Below are 27,761 nucleotides of genomic sequence, written 5' to 3'. Positions count from 1 at the left end.
ATGAATTTAATGAACAACTACACAGACAAACAGACTGAGCCAAGTAAAGCAGAATCTTTTATAATGGAGACTATTATTTTTCAAATATTAATTGTAACTTCATGTGTTACTCAGAAGTTGAACTTTTCTGGATTTATTGCACATGACTGGTTTCTATAACAGCATGCTAGAAAAACAATACTCTTGATCTGATTATATTTATTAGCAGTGATTCATGCATTACGAGTTTACAGATGGCAGTAGGTGGCAGCAATCATACTATATTCATCTGTGATAGAAGGATAACACTACCTTGATATCCTTAAGTAAAGGATGGGAGTATGCAATTTTGCTTTTGTAAAAGTGATAACGATAGTCTTAGTTTTTAAATTCGCTTTAGCGAGACCAACCAATGATGTTGCAAATTGCAATTTCTGTATGAAAACCATAAAAAAAAATCACTTCAGATTTTTAATCATTGCTTAATGGTGAACACCAGCTGTAGACGTATTCAACAGTATTACACCTAATGAGCAAAATGCACATGCATCTGCCTTAGCATTAGTCAGTGGCGCTCCTAGGGTATGTGGTGCCTGGGTGCCAATTGAAATCTGGCACCCCCTTTAAAATTTTCTTCATATATATATATAAGTTTCAGGCATCCCTTGAATGTTGGCACCTGGGTGCAGTGCACCCCTTGTTGCACCCTTGGGACAGCCCACCCCTGGCATTAGTACAGGCATATGATGCAAGAAAGCAAGCTTATACAGCATCAGCAAAAAAGAGAGAAAAAAAAAAAAACCTTTCCCATATCACCCATCCATTCACTCCAAATGTTTGTCCTTAAATTTATTTAAGCTGTCAACTTCTACAACAACAGATGGAAGTTTGTTCCAGCAATCAACCACCCACTGGCTAAAGGCAAAGTTCCGGACATCTATTCTACAACTATCTTTCATCAATTTGAATTTATGTTCCCTCAGGTGATTAATCTGGGCAAGAGGAAGAATCTCATCAGTACTGAGCATGCTCAAACCATTCAAGATCTTATACACTTCAATCAGATCACCTCGTAGGTGCCTAGTCTCCAGACTGTAATTTGCAAAACTTAAGCCTTTCTTCGTAAGAGCAACACTTTGTTCCATTCACTAATCTTGTTGCCCTTCTCTGTACTCATTCCAGCAGCTAAACATCCTTCCTAAAATGTGGCCTCCAGACCTTTATACAGTACTCAAGGTGTGGCCTGACCATTGCCTTATACATGGGGATAATCACCACCTTATCCATGCTAGAAAAATTCCTGTACATCATTGACAAGACACCATGAGCTACTCTTGCAGACTGTCTGCACGGTCAGAAAACTTATATGTGACTGCACAATTACCCCCAGGTCCTTTTCATTCTCTACCACCCTCAGTGTAGTACCACACAGTACCTACCCCAACACAGCCTGTGTATTTCCTTGTTCTGCGATGACTTCATCCTGCTGCTCATTCTAATAGACGCAGTGCAAGAATCACTTTCACCTCTGTCAGTGGCTTCTGTTAGTCCGTGTATCCCCTCCCCCCAAGCAACCAATTTTCCAACCCACTTAACACTGCCTTAATAGCATTAGCAAATATTCTTGCACCCTTTCTATTTAAGTGTATCTCATCCATGTAGTGGACATAGAGGACCACCATAATCAGATATTTCATCAATTATTCACACACAAATTACAATGTAACAGATTACTAATTATACTGTAGCTGGAATCCTAAATGTTTTGTTCTGCAGTGGTACTGGGGGGATCTATCTATAGTATATACTATTAAAATTTACTATTTGATCACTTTGATAATTTATATTAGTAAAGATTCATATGGTGCATAAATGAACACCTTTCTCTGGAGAGAAAGGTTCAGCAAATCTTTTGATTTGGAGTTCTATTACCTTTAGACAAACATCTGCATAAAATTCATTTTAATGAGAATCTGTAGTCAGTTTGATATTAATACAAATGATAATGTATGACAATGTATTTGAGTTTTGTGACTGTTCAATTCAAATTCTTTCATAACATCAGTGTAGCAATTGCAAATAAAGTCATCATCTTTCATAGTTTGCTTTTCAAAGATACAATGAAAATCAGAAAGGCAATACCGCACTCATGAGGCGCCTCCGTAGCCAGGTGGGAAGGAGCAGCAGTGCGTAGCACACACTTCTTGATTAGACCGGGGTTCGAACCCACCACCACCAAATACGGAGGATGCGGAAAGGTCACCGCATATCCCGGAGCAATATGGCCCTGATTGCCAATGCTCCTAAAAACCAAATAACTAACTGACTGCACTCATGGGCATTCCCTAAAAGAACTCTGATAGCATATAACATTTACACTAACGGGAAATAACATTCATGAAGCCTTTGCATAATATGCACAGTATGCACTAAGGTTATTGTCAAAATCTGCTAAGCTACTATGCAGAAAATTGTATCACAACTGTTACTTCCTGATACAGGTACCACAATAGGGTCCTCTATGACAATATAGCAGTTTTGCCACTCGTCACTCATTTGGAAAGGTCCAAGTTTGATTCCTGTTTGACTGGAGGAATTTATAAAGTTCTCTTCAATTGAGGCTACAGCTAGCCAATTTAAGTGGAAGGTGTAGTTATTCTGAAAAACTCAGAATAACTCCCCCATGAGTTATTCTGGGTTTTTCGGCTGAGACAACATGCAAATCAGCAAGTGAACAGACCTGTACAATGGGTTTGAATTACTGTTGTGTCTGAAACTCTATAACTGCAAACACAATAAGGTAACATTTATAATATAACAATTGTAACTTATGAAATGGTTAATATCAGTATTTTAATGTTCATTCTTATTTATATATGTTTATACCTATTAGTTATGTTTTGTTACTGCCATACTCTGCATCCTGTCATCCCTCCTAGCCAACATAAAGCCATATTGGCAATTTGTATTCAATCAGGGCCTGGAATGCACTGTGGCATACCAGAATGCTCTTTTGGTTCATAACACACTTGATTATTAAAAATAAGATATTTTATTAACAAGCATTCCATTTGGACCCCTGGCTTCAATATATGCTTTTATTCAAAATAATAAGAGGAGTTGACACCGAAGTAGCTGACTCCTCTTATTATTTTACAAATATTAATATCAATGTAGAACGTATTGAGTATTACAGCTTTGATTCATGCTATCTAATGCTTTTATTCAATACAATGATTATTATTAGTTAACAAATAAAATTAAGATACATTAAGAATTATATTTATATATCATATATATAAAAAAAGAAGTTAACTGTCATTAAATCCGATTTCTGTTGGAATGATAAGGCATCTCTATATCACTGGTATTCAGTATTAGTAATATTAGAAGAAGAACATTATTATAAAGAATACTGTATTAATCTATCATAATCTAAAAATATGTTAAATTTGAAGGAATTTATATTGTCTGATATTAATAGGATGAATAATCACTAAGAAACATATCTTAGTAATTTACATGAAAGTTATAGAAAACATGCACTTAATGAATATCATGGTTACAGGTTTTGATCAGTGATGGAATTATTCTGTTCATAGTTTCAGGTATATATTATGTGGTATGATGCAATCACATTATTAAATGTGGGTCCACATTTAATTTTCATCCAAAATGTATGTAATATATTCTGGATGCAAGTTGTGTTCTTTAAATTCTAGGATAGCATCAAGATAGCTGTAGTGCATTTATGTTTCTATATAGCCTTAATGACAAAAATCCACTGGTGAGAGGTCAGACAATCTTAGGACTATTTCACTGAAAGTTCTGAGAGATTCTGTTTCTCGCAGGGACTTTTCAACCTGCAGCATCAGATTGCTGCATGCCATCTTGCATGAAGACTTTTAAAATTTACACTTATATTAATACTACTACTTAGTAAAAGTGAATGGGCCTACATTTATGCAGGAATACTGCTAGCCCTACCTCCAGTCAAAGCATGAATTGTAGGGCAAAGGAGACATCATGCCAGATCTCCAAGCTTGATGGACTAGACCAGAAATGGCAAACGTTTTCTGACTTGCATGTGCAAAAAAAGCTGAAGAAAAAAAAAAAAATAATAATTTCTGCATGCCACAGGGGGGAAAAAACAGAAAACTAACTAAAATTAAGAAATAGCCTTTATTACAAAAAGATAACAATTCTTGAAAGTTTCTAACACTAACACTGCTGTTGCTGTATAATTCTCACAATCACAATTAATTTTCACTGCCAGATGTTGGTTGAGGGACCATGAAACAGATTTGTCTTCAAATAAAAAATACTTTTGATATAATATAAACTATTTATTGGTGGCCACATGCCCATATATTTTCCTATGTGTGCCATGGCATTAAGTGGCAGATATAGAAAAAATATATCATACGTTCCATTGGCTAACCATTCCTGGCCTAGATATACAAGAACCAATAAGAGAACTGTATGTAGGGAACTGTATGGACATCGCAACTGAAAAACTGACCACAACTGAAATAAGCAGGTTATCATCTGAGGTTATTAATCACCTCTGTGTTGGCTTCTTTGAGCATAGCAGGGAAGATCTCAGTATTTTTAGATCTCAGTGAATATGTATGTTTCCTGTCTGTCTTTCAATTTATCCCTATTTCCATATACCTCCTTATTAAATCTCAAAAAACTTAGCTTCACAACAATACATAACAAATCTCTTGTAGGGTGCATATTATCTAAAGGCTGCTTCAGTGTTGCTTTTCTGAATCCAGCAGGTTTATAACCTCAGCTCTTTACTCTCCTGTTAGCATTGTGATTCCATCGTGCAATAAAAAATCTGTTTCACTTCGGAGTGGCCATGCTAAGCATAGTGAGAGAAAGTGGGTTTCTAGTGTTTTTAGTGGTAAAACCCTTGACCTTGATCAAATGTATGTTTCCTGTAACCTCCTGGTAACATTCAGGATTCATTGAGTAAATTATTTCTGAGATACTGAACTGCATAGCATTACTATACACAGATTTTAAAAAAATGCTAAAAAGAGGGGCTAAATTAATAACCACAACCTACTCATGATGCTTGTACCTGAGGCAGTTGTTCCATTTCTACAGCACGGCTATGATGACAGCTTTCTGCTAATTTGAAAGTACCTGAATATATCCATAAATAAATATAAGAACATGTAATCATTTTGTTTTAATTATAAAAAAAATTAATGTTATGCTTCATATGCTCTTAATATCATATTATGAATTTTTTAAGTAATTATCAATGGTAATCATAACAATTTAGGAATATCTAGTGAGCAAAAGTTTTTTTTTTTTTTTTGATCACTGAATATTCCTAATGACATTTCCTCATTTCTTAATAAAACTTGAGTTCCCATGTTACCTCCTATTTTATGTCACTATTTATATCATCAGTTTTATATTCCACTAGCATTTATTGTTACACATGGAAATTTTCTTACATAAAGACAATTCCTAGAAAGGTTAACAAATCCCAATTATAATAAAAACACTGGCCAACAATTTTTTTTATTTTTTTATTTCTAGCAAAAGTTACAGATTCTAAAAAGAATTGATCTGCTCATTTCAAAAATGCCAGAATTATGTCTCTATCATATCTCTGTTGAAAGATATAGTGAAATTTGTTTACTTAATGAACGACCAGATTCATATATCCATAATACATATGCTATCTTAAAAATTAGTCTTATTCATTCTAAAATACTTTAATTAAGAAAAAACATTGAGGGCAAAAACTTCATTCCCATCTCGGTATTTTAAGGAAAAAAGAGAGATGAGAATAAAGAAAATGAATTTTCAAAGACGTCTAGCAGCCAATATCATTATGAATACAGGAATGCATACTATGCATTCCTGATCTGATTTTATTTATCGTATGATGTGATCAATACATGAAGGAACCAGTTTTTTCTTGCTTCCTTCATGTATTGTGGCCGGGATATCCAACCAACCGGTTTGTTTGGCACCATTGTGATATCCAGCCCAAGGCGGGAATCGAACCCGCGACCTTTGGGTTGCCAGGCAGGCACTTTACCTACCCGGCTAGCCCAGTCGGCTCCTGATCTGATTATTGGCAGTGATTCTTAATGCATTGAGGTCTTCTGTAGCTGCTGCAAGTCTAAGTTTTCATTGAAATTTTATCATATTTTTGATTAATTAGCATATTAATTTGTTTTACAAATAGATTAAATAGGCTTAGTAGCATTTGTTAGCTTATTTTTTTAAATTTAGCTAGTGATTTTGTAAGTTACAACTCGCTACTCCTACCACTATCATATTGGTGTTTTGGCTGGAATATCGTAGCGTAGAAGAATAGTAGGGTTTTAATTATAATAAATAAATATTTTTAAGGTTTCAATCACTTTTTGGGCATATATCTTTTGTATTTAGCTAAGGATATAACTAATTTAGCACTGTGATTATTAGGTTATATCGTCTGGCCACTGTACAGAATTTTGTATATCATCACAGAGAACCATGCTGAGATGAACTAATGTTTAGGGGCTGCCTTACATAAGACACAACACATGTCCACATATCCTTATTGACCTGGCCAACCCTGGACTAACACTAACAGAAGTACTGTGGGACCAGGTGCAGAAACTTAAAAACTTTCTTTACCAACCACATACTACTACTACTACAAAGAAAATTCAAGGTGAAGACTTGTCGCCTGGTCAGTTCCTAAATGAATGGAAGCCTCTTATCTACTGCCTCTCCAATATATATGGTTCCATAGCTGAAGGTATCATGACCTCCATGGAAGTTAAGGAAAAATCTTTATTGGGAAATGATGTAATATTAGCTAGCGTTTATGTTGATCTCAAGTACAGATGTTTATTAACAGATGTACAACAAAGCAAAGGAAGCAGGCACCTCCGTAGCCAGTTGGGAAGGAGAAGCAGTGCGTAGCACAAGCTTCTTGATTAGACCGGGGTTCGAGCCCGTCACCACCAAATACGGAGGATGCAGAAAGGTCAGGGAATGACCACCGCATATCCTGGAGCAATATGGCCTTAGTTGCTAATGCTCCTAAAAACCAAACAACAGCAAAGGAAGCTTTATGTAATATAGCACTCAGAATAAGAAACCCTCAAGAATGCCCAGTCACAGGAGATAAAATATAAAGCAATCCACCATCACCAAATACTAATTCTGAAGATGAGTTTGACTTTGAAAAGATTACTGACAAACAGCATAGCTCGAAAGGCTGTCGACTGGAATTAGAAAAAGGCATACCACATGTTACTCCTATTAGTACATTGACTAAATTCAAGTTAGAAGTATGTGTCCCTTGCTGAAGTTGAAAAAAATTGATCGTCAATCAAAGATGTCAGTAAAAGATGCAATATTAAGGTACCCTAAAATTATACGAGATGTTGCACAACTGGTGTTTGCATTGCATCCTACTCAAGCCAGTGTAGAGAATTTATTTTCATCTCTAAAAATCATTAAATCAGATTTGAAAGCATCAATGAAAGAGGACCTGCTTGAGGCAATCTTGTTCTTAAGAACAAACTGCTATACATAATTAAAAATTTGAATTCAGTTTTTAAGGGAATTAAAGTTAATTTGCATATTTTTATATGACAAATATAAGTCAATGTTTTTTCCTATAATGCAAATATATCTTATTTTCAATTCATAATTCATTCATTTTTGTTCATTAAATTAAAGGTCAAATTAACTGTGTATTTTTAGCCTATAATGTAAAGATCATTCCAACAGTGTTTTCATTTGTCAGTTGGGCATGACCATTGCTCACATCAATGGTTCAAAACTTGAATTTTTAATTGTTTTCAATCGATTTTTTGCTGTAATCATTTTGTGTTTATTGTTTATTCGTTTTAATTTATGGAGAGTATCATACGGAAGTTATTGAGATAAATTTCTCTTATTCTTCCACCAACTCTTCTAAAATGAAATTTTTAAGCAAGACAATTGACTCAGTCAGTTTCCAGAAATTTGATAATTCCATTCCAGTAATATTTTTTACACATTTGGTATTTTAGAAAACTCCAAAATGGTGTAAAAGCATCCAATTTACTCCAAAAATGGTGTAAAAGCATCCATTCCATAAATTTGAATTTACTGAAAGTTCAGCCCATTTTTTTTAGATATTCACACATTATTTTATACATATCAAATATTTTATCTTAATAGGATATTATTTTTTCACTTTGAATTTGTGAAAATTTTTCAAGCTTTTAAGGGAACAAATTTTTCTTTAATGTGCAATTTAAGCATTTTCAGTTGTCTAATTCAAAAAAGAAGTCATGTTAATAGTGATTGTCTGACCAATGACTTCTATTATATAATTTTTAGATTGTTGTATATGCCAAGCACACTGCACATGTAAGTGCACTTCATTAAATGGAAATTCAAAATATTTTACAATAAATTCTGGCTGCTTTTATTCCAAAAAAAAAAAAAGTCTTCAATATTTCAAAAATTTTGAATACCCAAGCAAATTGCTTGATATAAATTATCTAATGAGTTTTTGAATATGTCAATAACTAGTCATATGTTATATCTTCTAAAGGAACTATATTCTCAAAAGAACTAGTAATGAAAATAACATCACATCCTCAAATAAGATCAATGGACATTGCAAGGGCAGAATTTGGAATTTCCATTTGGACATTGCATGTCCAAATGGAAATTCCAAATTCTGCCTTTTAGCCCATAGGAGGGCACAGTGGGTGCACTCAATCTGCACCACTAAGGTCATTTATAGATAGAGAAGAAGGAAGAGATATGTGCCTCACTGTTATCCATATTTTCTTATAATCCACCCTTGGGGAACTTACAAGTGTGGTTTTACCAGCACTAGAAATGCGAAAGCCTTTTACAAAGTCATATTTGGTAAATTTAGTTTGAGATTGAAAATAACTTCCAGCAAAAGAGATGATAAAACCTGCTTTAAACATTATCATATTTAAAGAAAAATTGGGACATTTACATCCTAAAAAGATACTTCTGGTATACTGGAACGGAGGGCGAGAGTTTCCTGTACGGACGTGCCTTTCTGCCGCTACTGGAACAGAGAAGTTTTTTCTGATTTATTTTCTGCTTTATTAGTTTAAATTGACATATTAACTTATTTCTAGGGTAGCTTTATATTCCTATTTACGGTACTTAAAGTTAAAGTAACTTAGATAGAGATTTGTAGGTATTACTTAGTATCGGAAAGGGTATCAAATACACGTGTTTACCGTTCATAGACAGCCGCCATTGTTACGTGAACATTAATCAGTAAATCTATTAATCTTGTCGAACTTCATTGGCAATTAAATTGTACTTTTAACTATACATATAACCACATAGGTTACGGAACATAAATAATTAGTAAAAATAAATAATTAATACATAACTTGATACGGAAGTTATATAAAGGGACTTCGTAGATAACACTCGTTACTGAAACGCGACACAGCATATCCGGAATTCGATAGCATTAGCTTTGTATAGTATAGTGCATAATATAATATTGTCAATTATTCAGTAAATCTATTAATCTTGATAAACTTCATTGTCAATTAAATTGTATTTTTAACTCTATAAATATATATAACGACTTAATCGTAACAAATAATTAATACATAACTAGAGTGCTACACGTGATACGGAAGTTGTATAAAGGGAACACTAGATACCGAAAAAAAAAAAAAAAAAAAACAATATATATATATATATAATATAACTTAAGGATTTAATTTTTGTTTTAATTTTATTGAATTAAATTGGAATCATGACTCTAACCAGAGCAGCAAAGCAAAAGGCTCAAGCTAATGGGAGTGCTGTGGTTCAGGGGAGAACTGAGGGGGCCAGTTGCCCTCTGAATCACAGTCTATTAAAATGCACTGTTTGCTTGATGTTTGCGGAGCAGTTGGGTACGGGACATGATACTGCCAAGGGGGATGTCTTTGTGTGTGCACGATGTAAGGAGTGCAAGGAAATCAGGCGACAACTCAGCGTTGTTATGGGCCTTTATGAGAGCTTGAAGGACAGGGTGGATGCCCTCGAAGGAAATAAATTGAGGGGCCCATCAAGCTCTCAGCTGCCCACATCAACGCCAGAGCTTGCACTTGGTCATCAGGCAACACAGAAGCAGCCCCCTAGGCAGAATGCGCTGGTCCCACAGGAACTAGTAGTTGTTGGTGACTCTATTGTCAGGGAAACGGGGAACATGCTTTGTAAAAAGGATAGGTGGAATAGGACCAGGGTATGTCTGCCAGGGGCAAAGGTTGATGACGTTGTAGAGCGGATATCATCTTTTAAGGGCACAAAAGGTGATATAGTTGTACACGTTGGCACGAATGATATTCAGAGTAGGAGACCGGCGGAATTACTTAGCAAGTACAGGTCACTGCTGAAAAAAAGCCGTGAATTAGGGTTGAACTTGAAAGTGTCTGCAATTCTGCCCAGACACGATAGGAGGGAGTATATGATGAGAGCCTTGTCGATCAATTCGGCCCTGGAGGGATTGTGCAAGGCTCAAGGGGTAGAATTTTTTTCAGCCTGGACTGTACTTGTTAACAGGAGAGATTGCTTCTACAGGGATGGGATACACTTAAATAGAAAGGGTGCAAGAATTTTTGCTGATGCTGTCGAGGCAGTGTTAGGTGGGTCGGAAAACTGCTAGTTGGGGGGGATACAAGGACTAATAGATTAACAGTAGCCACTGGCAGAGGTGGAAGTGATTCTTGCACTGCTTCTATTGATATGAGCAGAAGTCTGAAAAACAAGATGCAGGATATTTCAGAGACTGCTGGTAGTCATTGCGGTACAAGTAAACACATGGGTTGCGTTAGGGTAGCAAAGAATAGAAACAGGTGCATGTATACCTGCGTGTACACCAATGCTAGGAGTTTGGTAAATAAATTTGATGAATTTGAGGTATTGCTCAAAACATCAAAGGCAGATATTGTTGGGATATCAGAGACGTGGTGTCACACAGATATAAGTAATGCGGAACTGGAATTTGGGGAATACAATGTGTATAGAAAGGATAGACAGGACAGGAGGGGAGGAGGGGTTATGCTATTAATTAAGAAACACATAAAGTCCAAGGAAGTGAAGCCAGTTGACATCGATGGACAGGGCAGTGCCGAATCAGTTTGGTGTGACATAAGCATAGGGAAATCAAAATTGAGAGTAGGAGTGTGCTATAGGCCTAATGACTCTGATGAGTATAATAAGATATTGTACAGGGAAATAGAGTGGGCCAGTAAATCAGAGAGTCTTATAATGGGGGATTTTAATTTCCCAGATATTGACTGGAATTTGTGGGTTGGTCACTCGCACACTAGCAAGGCTTTTGTGGATTTATTGGATGATTGTTTTCTACATCAGCATGTTCGTGAGGCAACAAGAGGGAGCAATACTCTTGATCTGATTATCAGTAGTGACTCTTCGTGCATTAAGAACCTGCAGATAAATGAACCACTAGGTGGCAGTGATCACAGTGTGTTGAAGTGGGATTTACTCAAGGAGGTAACTACCATCAGAGGTAAAGGGAAGGGTTTTTGTTTTCGTAAAGGCGACTATGATGGTCTGAGACAGTATTTAAATTCTGTACAGTGGGACCAACTGATGATGTTACCAACAGCAAACTCTAAATGGGAAGCATTCAAGGAACTAATCTTGGAGGCTACCAGGCTTTACATACCAACTAAGAAATATTGTTCAAGGTTTAGGCCTAAATGGTTGTCAGATGAACTAATGAGACATGTGGCAGAGAAGAAAAATGCATGGGATACATATAAATTAATGGGTGACATGGAAGCCTATGATAGATATAAGTTGGTCTGTAACCAAGTCACAAAGGAGATTAGGCAGGCAAAGGCAGACTACGAAAAATCCTTGGCAAAGGATGCAAAGAAAAACAGAAAAGAGTTCTTTACATACTTGAACTCGAGAAGGAAAGGGATGAATCAGATTGGTCCACTGGATATTGATGGTTCAACAGTTGAGGATCCTGCTCAGGTGGCTAACAATCTAAACGAGTATTTTGCATCTACATTCACGCATGAGGAGTTATTCAGGAAGGAGAATGATGTAGGTAAAGTAAACATTGGCAGTGAGCTGGATGATTTTGTAATAACTGAGAGGAAAGTGGAGGAGAGATTGTTGAGGATAAACATAAAAAAGGCACCTGGGGTGGATGGGATCTATCCAGTTATATTAAAGGAGGCAGCAAAGGAAGTATGCAAACCCCTAGCCATAATTATGAGAGCTTCTTTGGACTCAGGGGAGGTACCCATAGACTGGAGATGTGCAAATGTAACCCCAATTCACAAAGGAGGATCAAAGGCTGACACAAGTAATTATAGACCTGTTAGTTTAACTTCTGTTCCAGGTAAATTAATGGAGGCACTGGTTAAAGAAGCACTGCAGGATCATCTAGACAAGAATTCAGTTATAGCTCAGACGCAGCATGGTTTTGTTAAGGGCAGGTCTTGCCTGACCAATTTGATTGGATACTATGATGTAGTCACAAAAGAACTGGATGCAGGGAATAACTTTGATATTATATATTTGGATCTTAGAAAGGCTTTTGATACTGTTGCACATGGAAGACTGCTGCACAAATTGGAGCAGTGTGGCATTGGAGGCAAATTGCTACTATGGATAAGGGGATGGTTGAGTGGCAGAAGACAGAGAGTGGTAATCAATGGACACTGCTCAACGTGGACTAATGTTATTAGTGGAGTTCCTCAAGGTTCAGTGTTGGGTCCGTTGTTGTTTTCGGTGTTTATGAATGATATTGATGATGGGATATCAAGTTTAATGTCCAAGTTTGCAGATGATACAAAGGTTGGCAGGGTCGTTAAGGACACTACTGACGCTATGCTGCTGCAACAGGATCTGGAAAGGTTGAACAGATGGGCTGAGAGGTGGCAAATGAAGTTTAACATTGACAAATGTAAAGTACTACATATGGGAAACAGTAACCCCAGAGCAACGTATCAACTCTGCGGTACTGCACTGACAGTGGTGGAGAATGAAAAGGACCTGGGGGTAATTGTGCAGGGAGATATGAAGTTCTCTGAGCAGTGCAGACGAGCTGCAAGAGTAGCTCATGGTGTCTTGTCAATGATATACAGGAATTTTTCTAGCAGGGATAAGGAGGTGATTATTCCCTTGTATAAGGCAATGGTTAGGCCACATCTTGAGTACTGTATACAGGTCTGGAGGCCTCATTTCAAGAAGGATGTAGAGCTGCTGGAACGGGTACAGAGAAGGGCAACAAGATTAGTAAATGGAACAAAGGGTTGCTCTTACGAAGAAAGGCTTAAGTTTTGCAAATTACAGAGTCTGGAGACTAGGCACCGGCGAGGTGATCTGATAGAGGTGTATAAGGCCTTGAATGGTTTGAGCATGCTCAATGCCAATGGGATTCTTCATCTTTCTCAGAATAATCACCTCAGAGGGCATAAATTCAAATTGAGGAAGGACGGATGTCGGATAGATGTGCGGAAATTTGCCTTTGGCCAGCGGGTGGTTGGTTGGTGGAACCGACTTCCATCACTTGTTGTTGAAGTTGATAGCCTAAACAAATTTAAAGCTCAACTGGACAGGTATTTCGAACGAACGGAGGGGTGAAATGGGAGTGGGTTTTTTTTTTTTGGCTGATGCTGAATAAGCTTGCTTTCTTGCATCGTATGCCTCTACTAATGCTAATGCTAATGCTAATGCTAAAATAGTGAAAACTGGAATGTCTACATTAGGAAAAATGTAGATCAGTATTAGCAGGGTGGGCCGTTCTGCACCCAGGCCCAAAAGTTCAAGGGGCACCTGAAAACCTGAAACTTACACACATATGAAGAAAATTTTAAAGGGGGGGGGGAATTAGGATTCAGGGTGCATATATCTTTTGCTATGTGTTTAACTGGAAGTTTTTCCTTGCAAAGACTATTTGTTCAATAAACTCAATACATTTTTCACCACTGGGCATAAGTTTGCTAATAGAGGCCACATGCTGTCTGCCGAGAAACCAGTAAGCTTTGATTGTCATGATGGCACTTGCACTTTAAATAAATAGCAGATTCACTTATTAGGTGATGTTACTTACTTACATCAAAATGATATTAGCATTTTGTTTAACTCGTGGATAAAGCTGTTGTTTGTGTTTATACTCTTAAACCCAAAACTTGAGGGCCAAAAGTTACCTTGTTGTTGGTGGCTGAATTATCAGGGAAACTGGAAATATGCTTTGTAAAAAGAATTGGTGGAATATAGGACCAGAAAATGTCTGCCTGGGGCAAAAGCTGATGCTGTTGTAGAGTAGCAATCATCTTTTAAGGATCTTCTACTCTTAATATTATTATCATCAACGTATAGAACAATATCACAAAGGTGATATTATTGTATATGTTGATAATAATAATATAAAGAGTAGAAGAACTGAGGATTTACTTAACAAGTACAGAACACTTCAGGAAAAAAAAAAAAAGTCTTTAGTTAGTATTCAAATTGAAAGTATCTACAATTCTGCACAGACAAGATAAGAGAGAGTACATGATGAGGGCCTTGTCAATCAATTTGACCCTAGAGAAACAGTGCAAGTACAGATAGAATATTTCTCATTGTGGTGTATGCTTATTAATGGGAGAGCCTGTTTTAACAGGGATAAGATACACTTAAATAGAAGGGGTGCAAGAATATTTGTCCATGCTATTGAGGCAGTGTTAGGTGGGTCAGAAAACTGCTAGCTGGGGGACAGACAAGCATAGTTTAATAGTAACTGCAAGCAGAGGTATAAGTTACCTTGCACTGCTTCTATTGGAACATATAGCAGCCTGGAAAGCAAGATGTCATGGATTTCACGGCCTACTAGGCTCTTTATGGAACAGGCAACTACATGGACTGGGTTACGGTAACTAAGAGTTAAAAACTGTTGCAGATATACTTGTGTGTACACCAATGCTAGGAGCATAGTTAATGAATTTGATGGATCTGAAGTACTGGTTAAGTTATCAAATATGGATATTGCAGAGATAAAAGAAACATGGTATGACTAAGATATAAGGGTTATAGAATTTGAATATGATGACTGCAATGTGTATAGAAAGGATAGTAGGGGGTACAAGAAGAGTAGGGGGAAGTTATGCTCTTAGTTAAGGAGCACATAAAATCTAAGGTAGGATGTTCAGTTGACATTGGTGGTCAGTGCAATGTTGAACCAATTTTGTTTCAATTGTGATTCAACATTCAGTAATTCAATTTTGTGATTCAACATTCAGTAATTCAATTTTGTGATTCAACATTCAATTCATTTAGAAGAGCACTAATATCTTTACAAAAGCATATGCTGTCTTCCATAATGAAATATTTTGAAAACACTCTGTGATGTTTTCAATATACTGTAATTTTAGTTCCTATATCAAGTAACTTTCTGTATTAATGCAGAACCAAAGAGTTCTCGTTGCTCTTTTAATAAGATTAAATTACAAACTAAATCACTCAGCTTTTCTTGATTAATGAAGAATAGTGCATTTTAATTTTCTAGTTGGTGGTCTCAATCTGTTGAAGTGGATAGTCCAACAAAGCCTACTACACAGGAATCCTCACTATATTCATCACTGCTTCCTTTATCCCATGATCTTGGGGGATTTGTGTGGGCAGGTCTTTGTTATGTGGAACAGGCCTTATTATAGATGATGTGTTAAGATATTGAGTGGATACAGATTCAAAGAGAACCTAGGCAATGAGGTGAAAATTTCATATTTTATTGAATGACATTGAGTGCCCAATGGAAAGTTGATCTTTTTCTGGAAAGAATAAAATATGGAGACTCCTCAGGTAATCATAGAATTCAGTATAATATCAGTTTTTAATTATATTTAGTTGGTTTACTGACTTAATTCTTAGATTAAATTATTTTCTATAAGGAGCTTATAGACCTAGTCAAGCTCTGTGGTTTATTTTGAATTCAGATAGCGCGATTTTGAAAGTAATTAATATCTCGTGTCTGTAGATTTACCGTTTGTAACTTGCCGCCATTGTTATACGATACAACATGTACCCCGAACTAGATAATGGAAAACTAGATAGCGAGTATAGTAGTATCAATTAATCAGTAAAATTTACTAATCTTATTAAATTTCTTTTTTAGCTAAATACATATAACAACCTAGTTTTTACAAAAACTAACATTATAAATTAATACATATAACTTGACAGGAGATAAGAAAGTCATATAACGTAACTCGGAGATAATATTCGATACTGATATACATATATATATATAGTGTTATAACTGCATTGGGATATAAGTTTAGGGTTATATTTTGTATTGGAATTTCAAATAATATTGAACAGAAATCATGACTCAGACCAGAGCAGCAAAGCAAAAAAGGCTCAAATTAATGGGAGCGCTGTGGCTCAGGGGAGAATTGAGGGGGGGGTGCGGTTGTCCTCTGAATTAGTCTTTTGAATGCGCTGCTTGTGTGATGTTTCTGTAGCAATCAGGAACAGGACATAATATTGCCAAGGGGAATGTCTTTGTGTGTGTGTGTGCGATGTACGGAGTGTGAGGAAATAAGGCACCATCTCAGTGTTGTTATGGGCCTATATGAGAATTTAAAGGATAGGGAGGATGCCCTCGAAGGATTTAAATTGAGGGGGGCCCATCAAGCTCTCAGCTGCGCACATCAATGCCAGAGCTTGCACTTGAACATCACACAACACAGCGGCAACCCCCAAGGCAGAATGCACTGGTCCCAAAGGAATTAACTAGTTGTTGTCGGTGGCACTATTGTCAGGGAAACGGAGAACAAATTGTGCAAAAAGGATAGGTGGAACAGGACCAGGGGCAAAGGTTGATGACATAGAGCAGATATCAACTTTTTAGGGCACATAGGGTGATATTGTTGAACACGTTGGCACTAATGATATTAAGAGTAGGAGACCGGCAGAATTACTTAACAAGTACAGTTCAATGTTGAAAAAAAGCCGTGAGTTAGGGTTGAATTTAAAAGTGTCTGCAATTCTGCCCAGACACAATAGGAAGGAGTATATGATGAGAGCCTTGTCAATCAATTTGGCCCTGTAGAGATTGTGCAAGGGGTAGAATTTTTCTCAGCCTGGTCTGTGCTTGCTAACAGGAGAGAGAGACTGCTTCTACAGGGATGGGATACACTTAAATAGAAAGGGTGTAAGAACATTTGCTGATGCTATCGTGGCAGTGTTAGTTGGGTCGAAAAATGCTAGCTAGGGAGCGGGATACACAGACTAATAGATTAACAGAAGCCACTGCCAGAGGTGAAAGTGATTTTTGCACTGCTTCTATTCAAATTCAATTGAGCAGCAGCCTAAAAAGCAAGGCAATGGGGATTTCCAGGACTGCTGGGAGTCATAGTGGAACAAGTAAATACATGGGCTGTGTTATGGTAACTAAGAGTAGAAACAGGTGCATGTATACTTGCATTTACACCATTGCAAGGAGTACAGTTAATAAATTTTATGAGCTTGAAGTGCTAGTCAAGACATCAAAGGTATATATTGTTGGGATATCAGAGACATGGTGTCACACAGACATAAGCAGTGCAGAATTGGAATTTAGGGAGTACAATGTGTACAGAAAGGATAGACAGGACAGGAAGGAGGAGGGGTTATGCTGTTAGTTAAGAAACACAAAAAATCTAAGGAAGTGCATCCAATTGATGTTGGTGCACAATGAAATGTTGAGTCTGTTTGGTGTGACATAAGCACTGGGAAAGGAAAAATGAGAGTAGGTGTGTGTTATAGGCCTAATGAATCGGATGAGTATAATAAACAACTGTACAGAGAAATATAGTGGGCCAGTAAATCAGAGTGTCTTATAATGGGGATTTTAATTTCCCTGAGATTGACTGGAATTTGTGGGTTGGTCACTCACACATTAGCAAGGCTTTTGTGGATTTATTGGATGATTGTTTTCTAAATCAGCATGTTCGGGAGGCAACTAGAGGGAGTCATACTCTTGATTTGATTATCAGTAGTGATTCTTCATGCATTAAGAATCTGCAGGTAAATGAACCACTAGGTGGCAGTGATCACAGTGTGCTGAAGTGGGATTTACTCAAAGAGGTAACTACCATTAGGGGTAAAGGGAACTGTTTTTGCTTTCGTAAAGGTGACTACGGTGGTCTGAGACAGTATTTAAATTCTATACGGTGGGACCAACTGACGACGTTACCAACAGCAAATTCAAAATAGGAAGCATTCAAAGAAATAATCTTTGAAGCTCCTAGGCTTTTCTTACCAACTAAGAAATATTGTTCAAGATTTAGACCTAAATGGATGACACGTGACCTAATTAGACATGTGGCAGAGAAGAAAAATGCATGGGATACATATAAATTAACAGGTGACACAGAAGCCTATGATAGATATAAGCTTTTCTGTAACCAAGTCACAAAGGATGTTAGGCAGGCAAAGGCAGATTACGAGAAATCTTTGGCAAAGGATGCAAAGAAAAGCAGCAAAGAGTTCTTTACCAATGTAAACTCTAGAAGGAAGGGAATGAATCAGATTGGTCCACTTGATATCAGTGTTTCAACTGTTGATGATCCTGCTCGGGTAGCTAACAAACTAAATGAATACTTTGCATCTACATTCACACGAGGAGTTATTCAGGGAGGGGAATGCCAGAGGTCGATTAGACTCTGGCAGTAAGATAATCTTGTAATAACTGAGAGTAAAGTGGAGGAGAAATTGTTGAAGATAAACATAAGAAAGGCACCTGGGGTGGATGGAATCTATCCAGTGATATTAGAGGCATCAAAGGAAGTAAGCAAACCCTTAGCCATAATTATGAGAGCTTCCTTGGACTCAGGGGAGGTACCCATGGACTGGAAATGTGCAAATGTGACCCCAATCCACAAATGAGGATCAAAGGGAGACAGGTAATTACAGACCTGTTAGTTTAACTTCTGTTCCAGGAAAATTAATGGAGGCACTGGCTAAAGAAGCACTGCAGGATCATCTAGACAAGACTTCAGTTATAGCTCAGACACAACATGGGCTTGTTAAGGGAAGTCTTGTCTGACCAATTTGATTGGATACTATGATGTAGTCACAAAGGAGCTGGATGCCAAGAATAATTTTGATATCATATACAGGTAGTTCTCGACTTTACGATTTAATTCATTCCTAGTGCGCGCTTGTAAAGTAGAAATTTATTTCCCATAGACACAAGGTTAAAAATAGGGGTTACGTTATCAACAATGAAATTAGTTAGCTAATTAGTTTATATGTAAACAATAATTGATTTATCCAAAGAAATGAAAACGTAGACTGTAAAATCAAGCAAATTATAATAATAGAGAAATTATTTATGACTGACAAATGTTAAAGAATGTTTATTCTTCTTCATCATCATCATCGACTAAATGCACACTCGTTGATCACTCATTATTGGCTCAGCACTCGTTGATTTGTTGCACAAGGAGTCGTCTTCTTCAGAAATGCTTCAATAGGCATTTATTTCCAAGGTAATCTTCTCTTTTCTTTATAAATTTCAATAGCATGTATAAGCATTTTTTAACGAAATACAGAAATTGCAACTAACATGATTTGCGCTGAGTAACAAGTTTACGAAGCTTAAAAAAAAAGGAATGAAGAGAAGATTCTGAAAATTTATTTATTTTTTATATGATTGAAGATTTCAGTAAAGGGCAAAGACATTTCACCATAATAACATAAAAACATACACAATTCCAGTTATCGGTATTTTCACAAATGCAATAATATCGAGTTTACTACCCATTTATAACTGCTTGCAGTAACTGAAAATCTCAATAAACCAGAAAGTGAAAATTGTGTTTATTGTTCTGGTCATGACTCCCAGAAATGTGCTTTTGAAAAATATCACAAAGACGTTCAAATTGGTTCTGATAACATATGAAAACGATGAAAATGTAGTACGTTTAATGATTTGAATTAGTAACTAATACAATTTAAAGTATAAAAACACCTTTTAGGGAGTTATATAGCAAAAATTTGAACTTCCGAGGTTGTGCAATGAATTACCAAAAAACAATGTGTTATTGGGTTCACATTACGATATTTTCGCAATACGATGGTAATGGATTAATATCATAAAGTGAGGTACACTGTATTGTATAGCTATGCGCATGGTTTGAAATGTGGTATTTATGAATCTTTAATATTCATTTTTTGCAATTAATGTTCATATTTTCGATTTGTTGATACTGAAAAAAAAAAAAAAAAAACTCGTAAAGTGAAAACTCTAAAGTGAGAACTGCTTGTATTTGGATCTTAGAAAGGCTTTTGATACTGTTGCACATGGAAGACTGCTGCACAAATTGGATTGGAGCAGTGTGGCATTGGAAGCAAATTGCTGCTATGGATAAAGGGATGGTTGAGTGGGAGAAGACAGAGAGTGGTGTGGTAATCAATGGACACTGCTCTTCATGAACTAATGTTTCAGTGTTGGGTCCATTGTTGTTTTCTGTATTCATTAATGAAATTGATGATGGTATATCAGGCTTAATGTCCAAATTTGCAGCTGATACAGGGGTCGGCAGGGTTGTTAATGACACTAATGACAGTATGATGCTGCAGCAGGATCTAGAAAACTTGAGCAGATGGGCTGAAAGGTAGCAACTGTAGTGTAACATTGACAAATGTAAAGTACTGCATATGGGAAGCAGTAACCCCAGAGCAACATATCAACTGTGTGGTACTACACTGACAGTGGTAGAGAATGAAAAGGACCTGGGGGTAATTGTGGAGGCAGATATGAAGTTCTCTGAGCAGTGCAAATGGGCTGCAAGAGTAGCTCATGGTGTCTTGTCAATGATAAACAGGAATTTCTCTAGCAAGGATAAGGAGGAGATTATCCCCTTGTATAAGGCAGTGGTCAGGCCACACCTTGAGTACTGTATACAGGTCTGGAGGCCTCATTTTAAGAAGGATGTAGAGCTGTTGGAATGAGTACAGAGAAGGGCAACAAGATGCATTATAAGAGCAAAGGGTTGCTCTTATAAAGGTTGGTTGGTTTTGGTTTGGTTTTTTTTTTTTTTTAGGAGCATTAGCAACTAAGACCATATTGCTCCGGGGATATGCAGTGGTCATTTCATGACCTTTCCGCATCCTCCGTATTTGGTGGTCACAGGCTCGAACCCTGGTCTGATCAAGAAGCGTGTGCTACGCACTGCTCCTCCTGCCCACCTGGCTACAGAGGCGCCCTCTTATAAAGAAAGGCTTAAGTTTTGCAAATTACAGTGTCTGGAGACTAGGCACCTGTGGGGGTGATCTGATTGGTTTATAAAGCTTTGAATGGTTTGAGATGCTCAATGCTTATAGGATTCTTCCTCTTGCTCAGAATAATCGCCTGAGAGGGCGTGAATGACAATTAAAGGATAGATGTGCGGAAGTTTGCCTTTAGCCAGTGGTTGATTCCTGAAACAAACTTCCACCTGTCGTTGTAGAAGTTGATAGCTTAAACAGATTCAAGACAGAACTGGACAAACATTTGGAGCGAGTGAATGAGTGAAATGAGAAGGGGGTGTGTTTTTTATTATTATTTTTTTGGCTGATGCTATATGAGCTTGCTTTCTTGCATCATGTGCCCATGCTAATGCTAATCTGAGTAAGCTGATGAATCCCATCAGAATTCAGTGTGCTCAACCCATTCAAGGCCTTATACACCTCAATCAGATCACCTCGTAGGTGCCCAGTCTGCAGCCGCTGCAATTTACAGAACTTAAGCCTTTCTTGGTAATAGGACTCGGCCCCTTCATTCTCCTTACCAATCTTGTTGCCCTTCTCTGTACACGCTCAAGAAACTCTACATCCTTTCTAAAATGAAGCCTCCAGACCTGTATGCAGTACTCAAGGCATGGCCTGACCATTGCCTTATACAAAGGGATAATCATCTCCTTTTCCATACTAGCAAAATTCCTGTAAATTTCTCTGGGATTATTTCTACCCACATGCAGTGCTTTGTATCTGTCAATGTTAAATGTCACTTGCCACTTCTCAGCCCATCTGCCCAAATTTTCTAGATCCTGTTGCAGTAGCACACTGCCATTACAGTCATTAACAAATCTGCCAACCTTTGTATCATTTACAAACTTCGACATTAAGCCTGATATATATTCATTGATAAATATACAAAACAACAGTGGGCCCAACACTGAGCCCTGGGGGACTCCACTAATTACATTAGTCCACGAAGAGCAGAATACCATTGATTACCACTCTCTGTCTTCTCCCACTCAACCACCCTTAATACTATACTGCTCCAATTTGTACAGTAGTCTTCCATGCACAACAGTGTCAAAATCTATCCTGAAATCCAAGTATATGATATAAAAATTATTTTTTGCATCCAGTTCCTTTGTAACCACATCAAAATTGTCAGAAAAGACTTTCCCTGAAAAAAACTCATGCTGTGTCTGATTTATTGCTGCAGTCTTGTCTAGATGATCCTGCAATGCATCTTTAACTAGTGACTCCATTATTTTCCCCGGAACAGAAGTTAAACTAACTGGTAATTACTCGTGTCACCCTTAGATCCCCTTTGTGAATTGGGAATACATTTACACATCTCCAGTCTGTGAGGACTTCCCCTGAGTCCAAGGATGCTCTCATAATTATGGCTAAGGGTTTGCTTACTTCCTTTGCTGCCTCCTTTAATATAACTGGATTGATCCTATCCACCCCAGGTGCCTTTCTTATGTTTAACTTCAATAATTTCTCCTCCATTTTGCTCTCAGTTATTACAAAATCATTAAGCACCCTCTTAGTTTGATAAACTTCTGGCATTTTCCTCCCTTAACTCCTCGTGTGTGAATGTAGATGCAAAATACTCATTCAGCTATCTGAGAAGGATCATCAACAGTTGAACCATTGATATCAAGCGGACCAATCTGATTCAACTCCTTTCTTCTAGAGTTTATATAAGTAAAGATGTTCTTGCTGTTTTTCTGAGCATCCTTTGTCAAAGATTTCTCGCACTCTGCCTAACCTCCTTTGTGACTTTATTACAGACTAGCTTATATCCGCCATAGGCTTCTGTGTCACCTGATAACTTATATGTATCCCATGCATTTTTCTTCTGTGCCATGAGTCTCATTAGTTCATCTAACATCCATTTAGGCCTAAACTTTGAACAATATTTCTTAATCAGTATGAAAAGCCTAGTAGCTTCCACGATTAGTTCCTCATCAGTTGGTCCCACTGTACAGAATTTAAAAACTTTCTGAGACCACTGTAGTCACCTTTACGGAAGCAAAAACCCTTCCCTTTACCTCTGATGGTAATTATATCTTTAAGTAAATCCCACATCAGTACACTGTGATCACTGCCACCTAGTGGTTCCTTTATCTGCAAATTCTTTTTAGACGACTAATCACTGCTGATAACCAGATCAAGAGTATTACCCTCTCTGGTTGCCTCTTGAACGTGCTGCTGCAGGAAACAATTATCCAAGTAATGTTGGGAAATTCTGAAAGTTATGGTTCAACGTGCAAGCGTCTGGAATATTATCCTGGCATGGTAATGTGTGTGTATTTGAGGGTTATTCAAAATGAAGTCCGGGGTTTCAAATAATTCGTGTACTGAAACCCCGGACTTCATTTTGAATAACCCTGCGCACACACACACACACACACACATGGTATTTCAAAAATGCATAGCATAACTTCAGGAATGAGTTCCTCGTATATAGACAAAAATATTTTATATCAACATAGTTCCGGAAATGCTTGGTTCCCGAGTTATTAACCGGAATATCTTATCTCCCGCAGGTGATTTCCTTCATCACAAGATACGACAGAATCTGGTGGTTTTCCATTCCGACCATGTATTCAAATCAAGAGCAAGTGGATATGCACTTTATGTACGGTTTGGCAGACAGCAATGCTCTGGAGGCTCGTCATTTGTATTACGAAAGGTTCCCAGAACGAAGATGTCCAGACAGGAAAACATTTGAAGGTATTCATCGTCGCCTTTGTGAACATGGGACCTTTACACCTCGTCCTGCTGACAGAAGACGACCAAGATCTATGACTCCTGAAGTAGAGGGGTGGACCAACTCCCTGGACTTCACACTCATCTGATTTAAACCCACTAGATTTCTTCTTGTGGGGCCATTTAAAGTCATTGGTGTATTCGACTCTGGTAGCTGATGTGGAAACTCTCTGCAATCGAATTGTGGCAGGTTGTGAGATAACACAAAACATGCCAGGAATTTGGCATCGTCTTCGTGAGTCCACGAGACGTCGAAGTGGGGCCTGTATTCAGGTGGACATTTTGAACAATTACTATAAGGTGATGTGAACAGTTAAGTGTCATAGACAAACCAAGTATTTCCGGAACTATTTTGATGTAAAATATTTTTATTCTCTACATATGAGGAACTCATTCCTGAAGTTATGCCTTGTATTTTTGAGACACCCTGTATATATGCCACAAATCTTGTAAATAAACTATAGGCAGGAAAGATTTCACAAGACGTGATATATAATTTTTCTTAACATAGCCTCTACCACCTGTTGAGAGAAGGGATTACTTGTGTAGAGATGGGATACACTTGATTAGAAGAGGTGCAAGAATTTCTGTTAATTCACAGTTACCAACGTTTAATTTTTTGAAAACAGAAGATTTCAAAATTTTTAGTAGGGAAAAAGCAGGAGAAAGCGATTTTTTTAAAATTCAAACTGTGACCTTAAAATTAAAATTCACTGACAACATACACATTTTATATTAAAATATAGCCATATAATTTTTACCAGTGCAGTATGCTTACCAAAAATTAGAGCACCCTGGAGTTTTGTGTCTGTGTATTTCTCAGTCTTGGATTGTCTGTTAAAAAAACACCAAATGATTAACATTGTTTCAATGACATTATTTGCAAACTTTGCAGTCTTTAGAAATTTTGTGTCAAAGTTTTGTTTATAGCAATAGCCCAGCTGTCTGCATTTGGTTACCAACAGTATTTACAAAGTTTCAACAGAAAGTGATTTTAATTAATTTTTTTTTAACCTGCCTGAATCCTTTCATGACATGAAGAATTTGTTAAAATGCCAGCATGACTAAGATAACTTATGATATTTCAAGTTTCCTTCTGCACTTGTCATTTTCCAACCCTAAGACCTTTATACATCAATTGTTTCTTCTGTCATTATATTTATTGTAGGATCACACACTGAAATGGACAGAAACGATACTTAAGAAGTACTTGAAACATTCATAAAATTTTTGCTAAGTGGTATATGACTTCATCTCATCACTTAGTGCAATACTACCATTTTGCTTACTCTAGGCTTGAAGTTGTGAAAACCATGTTTGGTCTCTAAAGTAAAGTTTCAGCATCACCCCATACCATCTATCATGCAGTATAGGGGCATGTATTTTGAGGTTATGACAGATAATCATGGCACAATACAATATTCCTTGCATATTAAATACAGTTGAAAATAGTTTTTGCAAGATGGCAACTAGATAATGTACCACATTGAACCTACTGCTAATGCTCTAGGAGGAATTCAGATCAGCTTGTATATAATCTCATTTGCTGTTGTTTGTTTGTTTCGGGATTTATTAGGCGCATCGGCAACTATGGCCATAGTGGGCCATCTCATTTGCCTTAATTATGACAGATGTGAAGGATGGAGTCTGAGTAGTATATTTTGGTGCACTATCAAGGTCATGTGGTGCACACAGAAGGAACTGGGTATATTCTTCTATGTAATTTTATTTTATCAATTTAAAAATTTTATCAGTTCATAAAATATACCTCCCCAACCCAGACTTTTATCTTATCTACATCAGTGAATTATGAAGAGTGAAACCAATGGAATAAATTTGTCTGTGAAAAGATCTAAACCTCCCAAAAACTTCCTAATTAATTTCACAAATATACATAGTTTCATTTCATCCATTTCACAAACATATAAATCTTGAACCTTCCATTTACTCTCAGTTTTAATCACAATGATAAGCATTTCCACCTACAATCTAACAAGCCGCACTTAACTTTTTCTGACAGAATCTCAACTATCTGTTGCCTAAGCCATCATTCATATCATTTGTCCTAATAATTCACTCTATGACTCTTTTTACTTTAACAAAGATACTTAAGCATATCATTATGATGTTTGTTTGTTATTTGGTTTTTTCATTGGTTGGACTATTGTTTTAAATTGTCCAATTCTAATACATCCCTAGATCGTGTCACTGATATTATTTTTGTAGCAATGAAATCTTTTATTCCCTATTCATACTAAACTATCCCTTATCTAAACATTGGTTTTGCAATAAATATCTAAGGCTGTTCAAGATAAGCATGGAATATCACAATTGGCTTGTATCAAAATCTCCAGCTTCATTTACTGTATACATCAAATTTTAGAACAGCAATAAAAAAAAGTTACTAATCAATCCAAATTTGACTTTGTACAGGCTAGGAGTTAAAAACTTGCTTCTTGTTTGAAGTTGAGTAGTTTTGCATCCATTCTACCTCTGTTACATCCTGATGGTACTATTGCATTCTTATCTAAAAATAACTTATTAGGATCCTAATTTTCCTCTAACTTTTGCACTGCTGAGCTTGGCAAATTGCTTCCAACCATACCATACACTCCAGTATTCCATTAATTTCTTCTTGTGGGCTTCCAAGAAGGACATTAGAAGAATTCTGAGCAATTTTTATGCCAAAATATCCCCAGGTTCTGGTGGCATATCTTCACTTATTCTCAAAACCAATGCAGTCAAATACCAGTTTTGTGTTGCTTTTTCACATTCCAGTGACTTTTTTTGTTTCTGCATGGAAAATCCCTCCTATTCACAATTATTGTCCCATTGCACTTAACTGAACTTTTCCCACAGTAATAGCAAAATCCATAAAATGCCAACTCTTACATTATTTTGAAACCCTCCATTTAAACAACCATTGCTAAAATGAAATCATTTGGTCTCGATCCACTGACAATATCTCAGCTTATATTACTCATCTTTTTTTGCAAAAATTCAATGATAAAAGTTTAGTGAAACTCAAGCAGTTGCTCCTGACATTTCTAAGGCTTTGATCAGGTTTGGCATAAGGGTCTCATAAGTTTCTATTTTATGATATGCTTTCTATTTTTGCAACTGGGTAGAATTTCTGTTTGGCTGTTCGCTGATGGTGATAAATAGCACTCTGTCTTTAACTTATCAACTAATGCAATGTTTTTTTCTTTCTTCCATTGTTATTGCCTGATTATTAATAACTTTCTTCCACTGAATGGAAAGCCTGTGAGTAGTTCTGCTAATGATATTATGCTACATTTTGCTTTCTAGTCTGAGAAATGCTGCTCTGCAAACATCTTCAAATTCTTGAATATCTGCCACTACTTACTTGCGGGTATTCTCCAATGGAGCAAAGAAAACTTAGTTAACCTTAATCCACCTAAAACTCAGTCCTGTCTTATTTCTTATAAAAAAGTCTGTTATTACCATGCTAACTTTTGATAACACACACAGATATATTTATTGTGGATAACCCCAACTTTCAACCTCAATTGGCATTAGCATATTGCATATATTGCTCCTTCTGCATTGAAAAACTAGTATAGGTTTACTTTTAAACCCAATTTTCTTCTCAACAGTACTGACTCTGCAAAATCTCAAAACTGACATACTGTGGAATATACTTTCCACATTTGGAGTGGTACCCACAAAAATCTACTCAAGCTCCTAGCCTCTAAAAAAGAGCAGTCAGATTAATTAAAACTATCTCCTACAGATTC

At 36.8% G+C, this 27,761-nt stretch overlaps 1 protein-coding gene across 3 annotated transcripts in view; it reads right to left on the bottom strand.

The window, feature by feature from the left end:
• LOC150085670 (cGMP-specific 3',5'-cyclic phosphodiesterase-like) overlaps nt 1-27,761 on the bottom strand; it is a 575,777-nt gene that overhangs the window by 10,855 nt on the left and 537,161 nt on the right. Inside the window, exons 21-22 of one of the 3 annotated variants that reach the window (XM_090374176.1) lie at nt 24,782-24,837; nt 5,068-5,136 (exon numbers count right to left, since the gene is read on the bottom strand). In XM_090374176.1, coding sequence (XP_090230302.1) covers nt 24,788-24,837 — 50 coding nt within the window. In that variant the 3' untranslated portion in view covers nt 5,068-5,136; nt 24,782-24,787. Of the gene's footprint in view, nt 1-5,056; nt 5,137-24,781; nt 24,838-27,761 lie in introns of those variants that run through there. The other 2 variants (XM_090374174.1, XM_090374175.1) reach the window with 2 other exon arrangements.

This window comes from Mastigoproctus giganteus, chromosome 5, assembly GCF_048544385.1.
Source record: "Mastigoproctus giganteus isolate SK-2022 chromosome 5, ASM4854438v1, whole genome shotgun sequence".
Taxonomy (NCBI): domain Eukaryota; kingdom Metazoa; phylum Arthropoda; class Arachnida; order Uropygi; family Thelyphonidae; genus Mastigoproctus; species Mastigoproctus giganteus.
The sequence above is the reverse complement of the archived record's forward strand: the minus strand, read 5'-3'. Positions and strand labels throughout refer to the sequence as shown.